Source organism: Solanum stenotomum, chromosome 6 (genome assembly GCF_019186545.1).
Source record: "Solanum stenotomum isolate F172 chromosome 6, ASM1918654v1, whole genome shotgun sequence".
In the NCBI taxonomy this organism is placed as follows: Eukaryota; Viridiplantae; Streptophyta; class Magnoliopsida; order Solanales; family Solanaceae; genus Solanum; species Solanum stenotomum.
In genome coordinates, this window is record NC_064287.1 from 50,003,603 (window position 1) to 50,008,710 (window position 5,108).

The 5,108-nt window shown below is 31.2% G+C and overlaps 1 protein-coding gene across 1 annotated transcript; it reads right to left on the bottom strand.

The window, feature by feature from the left end:
• Positions 1–1,395: 1,395 nt before the first annotated feature.
• Positions 1,396–2,316, bottom strand: LOC125869201 (uncharacterized). Its single transcript, XM_049549764.1, has one exon. It carries the CDS (start codon positions 2,045–2,047, stop codon positions 1,631–1,633), a length of 417 nt encoding a protein of 138 aa, XP_049405721.1. The 5' UTR covers positions 2,048–2,316; the 3' UTR covers positions 1,396–1,630.
• Positions 2,317–5,108: the final 2,792 nt, after the last annotated feature.

A 5,108-nucleotide genomic window follows, 5' to 3' on the forward strand; every position in this document is an offset into this window, starting at 1 on the left:
ACTTTTCATTTCTGACAACAAATTCTGACATATAAAATCTTCATGGTAAAACTATTAGGGCCTTCTTATTCATATTGTTTTCCAAAAAAAAAAAAAACAACAAAATAACCCCCACAAAAGAATTTCTTATAAAATTGGAAGTGTCTAGATCAATTTGGTTGCCCTTCAACTATTTTATTGAACGTTTATTACTTCTAATTGACGAAGTTAGGATGATATTATTTACGTCTATATTGTTTCTCGTGAAATAAATATAACCAACCATCAATTAAGTTTTTGAGCAAAGAATAAGAGAATTTTCACTATCATGATTATTATCAGCTCATGTCGTAAGTCATTGATTTAAGTCCCGTCACGAGCATAATAATGGTTTAGTCATTAGTGGCTATCGTTGAGTTTACCACATCAAAATGTAGTCATATCAAAAGTAAATGATTTCTTGTTAATTAAGTCATTGATGAAATTTATCTTATTATGGGATGAGGAATATTTAAAAAAATTAGTATTAATATTAGGATATATACCAGTATAGTTGCACTTGATTAATAATTTACGCAAAATCCCCTATACAGTTTTCTGTCTAAATCGACAAATTAATTAAACGTGTCATACCCAATATAATTTAGTGGTCTGTCCATATCGCAATAAAATAATTATTATATCTTCTTTATGGTTTAGTCGGTGATGCTAATTATACATTTGTTTTTTCACAATTTTTTTTCATTAAACAGTTTTTTACTAATTATCAAGATAATTAAGTAGTAAACACTCAAGGATGTAATCTAACGATCAAACGAAGTAAGTGATAGTTAACATATAAAATAACGAAAATAACCCGTCACCATACTAATAATGTTACTAATAATTAAAAAAATAATTAAATACATACAAATTGATTCGAACAACGTCATTATATCAAGTTGATGTTGCCACGCAATACGCCATGACAATTGCTTATCACAGCCTAACAATTTAGTGGACCACAAAAGGAGCCAAAAACAAAGACTTTTCTAATTATTGCACTTGACATTTCATAAAATTATTTTAGAAAATAGACACTAAATTCTTCACTGAATTTGAGGACTGCTAAATTCTTCTATTTGGAAGTTGAAATCCATTTTTTTTCTTTATTTTAATTAATCCTACCATAAGGAGATGATATTCACAAAAAAGAAAAGTACATGGAGAAAGTACTCACTCCGTTCACTTTTGACATATCAAGAATGTTTTATCATCAGCATTAAATACTTATTCTCCAAATCGTTTTCCAAGACCTTATACTAAATAATAATAAACAGGAATAGTGCGATAAAATACCTATATCAATATTTATTTTCTTAATAGATGTACTAAGTGAAACAATGACAAGTAAAAATAAACGGATGGAGTAGAATATAAATATGAACAGATGATAACATATCTCTTGATTAAGGATTGACAATTTGATTTTACAAAAAAAGTGGAAGAAAAACTATAAGGTTATGAAACACATGAATAACATATCAAGATTACAGCCAATTAATTAGGACCAATTACCTAATACATATAGAATATTCATAGCCACTAAAATTATTGATCTCTGAAATTTGCTGCTTCTTCTTCTTATTCTTATTTGATTTGATCTTGGATTTCACAAAAAATAAAACAATCCCAAGAAAAATCCACCAATCAAAAGTGGAAATCCACTAGAAAAGCTCCTTTTTGCACCACCAAAATCATGGTCAACGGGGTACAAATTCCCTGGTGGACCAGTCATATATATGTATTGTGAATTTGGAGGATAGGGAACATTTTCACCACCACCACCGCCGCCACCGGAATAAGGAGGAGGAGGGCAGTCATAGCCACTTGGTGGTTTCTTTGGCGGTGGTGGTGATGGTGGTGGTGGTGACGGTGGTGGTGGTGGAGGAGAAGGTGGAATACAAGGTTTGTTACAAGGACAACCTCCACATTTATTTTCACCCTCATCGAGTTTTCGTGGATTTAGTCCATTGGTTATAGGTGTAGCCACCACAAAAAATAAGAGAAAAAATACAAGTCGCGACATGTGTCAGAGATTTGCTGGTGAAAACCTTTGAGTTCTTGATAGAAGTGTGAATTTCTTCTTCTTCTTCTTCCTTAGAAGAAAAAGTATTTTTTTATGAGTGTATGTGACAACAATAGTATGTTAACTAGTGAGAAATGAAAGGGAAAGAAAGGAAAGTGTTTTGGAGAAATGAGAGAGTTTGTTTTTGATACACTTCTTGAGAATATTGCATGGAAGTTGCAAGCTAAGAGAAAGGAATTTAAGTTGTTGGTTTTGAGCTTTTTTCTTTTGGGTTGGGTTGGGTGGGGTGGGGGAGTCTAGGGAGGTCCTTTTTTTTTTTTAATCCTTTGTTGATAACTCAAACTCACAACCTTCAAATTGAAAATGAAGAATGATTACTGTCCGAGCAACTCCTCTAGGGAGCGGAGGGTCTTAGATTAAGAGAAATAAAAAGAGTTTGATGATGAGGTGTCTCTTGTATGTATGGTATTTATTGGTTTAATCAAGATGACAATTTACATATGCAAGTGGATGGTCCAATTTGTGTCCCCACCATTGTACTCTTTTTCTATTCTTTTAATCTTATTGGAGTTGATTTAATTCTAATACCAATTATTTTGTTTTAATTAATTATAATTCAACATACTTTGTACATCTATGAAGTATGTATGCTTTCAATAATTGTACCTTTTTCGGTATTTAGTACTTTGGTCTAGTATCTTGTGTGTGGAAAAGTGGTAATCCTAATTATTAAACATAAACATTGAAAAATTAGAGTATTTTGGTTAGTTGAATTTGATTATAAATGATGATTTTGGATTTTGAAAAGTCAAAGTGAAGGTTATAATATGCTTTGGTGCATGTGAAGACTTTAATTTCCTTTTCCAATCCTACTCAAAAGTAGGAAATTCTTGCAATTTAAAGGGAATAATATTTTATTCTTTTTTATTTTTACTTATTTATTAAAAAAGTATTATTGGAATCAAGAAATTGACCATAAATCTTGTATAGATGAGAAAAGGAGGAAAATAAGTAAAGACTATTGTCGGCTGATAGAGGTAAAGACTTGTTTATGGAAACCTGGCAACTTTTGAGATCGTTATAGAAATTCATACATCCGAAAAGACATACATATCTTATGAAACTTGAGTTGAAAATTGGTTTAGGTTGGGCCATGTATTAGGCCTAGTAAATTCAATTATGAAGGAAACGTGTTGCTTTTGTTGACAACTTTGAAACCATTATAGTCAACTAAAATACACTAGTCTAACTAAGACAAAATGGAAGGCATGTTCATTGTACACAATAAATTTCTATACAATTTCAAGCAATTTTCACCTTATGAGTTAATATGAAGCAATATTAGAGTAAGCGAAAATGATTCCGAGTTCAAATATCATCAATACTCAAAAAATGTAAAAGAGAACCACACTAACCACATCAAGGGATATGTTAGGACATAATATAATTAAACATTTATAAATTATAACAATTGACGAAATGATCATACACTTCAATATTAACCCTTCAAAATCAAGAAAGGACAATACAATGTTCTATAATGTACTAGTTGAATTTGTGTGTGGAAATTATTTGGGCCAAAATGTCCTGGCAACACATATAGATTGGGCTATAACAATTGGGCCCATCACATGAAGGAAAGTCTTTATGGGCTTTATGTTATGGCCCATCTTCACTGAATTTTCCTGGTGTTGCCCAGAAAAATAGTTCTGGGCCTGCTCTACTAGCCCACTAGATAGGTGCTTTTCACGTTGCCTTTAGGGGTAATGGAACTTAATGTACTCAAATGAACAGGCGGAAAGAGGTTCATCAAAGCGACTTATAGACGCTCATAGAAAATCCACTTGACTATAAGAAGACGCTCATAGAAAAACCACTATAAGAAAATGAACCATCAAGCCACAACAAATGAGAAACTATCCGACCCAACTTGGCTATATTGACTCTGANTAATTATAATAAAACTAAAATCAAAATCAAATTAATACTAATGCAAAAAGAAAATCAATTCAACACTATGAATGACAATAATATTGAATATTTCTTCTTTAGTTTTACATTGGTTTAGACAATTAAAATACATAATCTGATTTTAATTTTCCATAAATATTTAGTAAGTACTTTTAAATTATGATCATTTTCATTATGACTTTGCAATATTTATTTTATATGATTTCATTATTATTTTTTATTCTTTATTGAATATTTTTGTTTCATCAATACTCATCTCATATTCTGTGTTATTTTTTTAAGAAACACCTTAGATAATTACATTTTGATTGGACTAAAGAAATATTTGGTGCACAAGTTAATTCTATGTTTGTATGCACTTTATCGAAAAAATCTGAAAAAATTCGAGGTTTATTAGTTTGGTTTGATTTATAAATTTAAAATTTTGACACAATGGTTTGATTTGGTATTTGAAAAACCCAAACCAACCCAAGGTTGAAAAATCCGAATTTTATTAGTTTGATTTGATTTATAAATTTAAAAGTTTTACACAAATAATTTGATTAGATATTTGAAAAATCCGAATAAACCCGGTCATGTACACCCATAGTGTTGATCAGAAAACTAGTTCTGGGCCTGCTCTACTAGCCCACTAGATAGGTGATTTTCATGTTGCGGAAAGAGGTTCATCAGAGCGACTTATAGACGCACATAGAAAAACCACTTGACTATAAGAAAATGAACCGTCAAGCCACAACAAATGAGAAACTATCCGACCCAACTTGGCTATATTGACTCTGATATAGAGACCCAACTCGGCTAAAAGCCTAAAACGACTCTGATAGAGCTATTAGATCCAACTCGACCCAACTTGGTTATATGGACTCAACCCAACTCGATTATAATGACTCTAATAGAGCTATTAGACCCAACTCGAACATAATGACTCTGATATAACTCGCCCTTTTTAATACTTGAAATATTTCCTATGACTTCGATATAGGAATCCCTTTTCGATACTTAAAATATTGCCTAATTGTTGGGATAGACACATAGATAGGAGTACACTAAACAAAATAAGATATTTCAAGCATAATATTTTTCCACAATC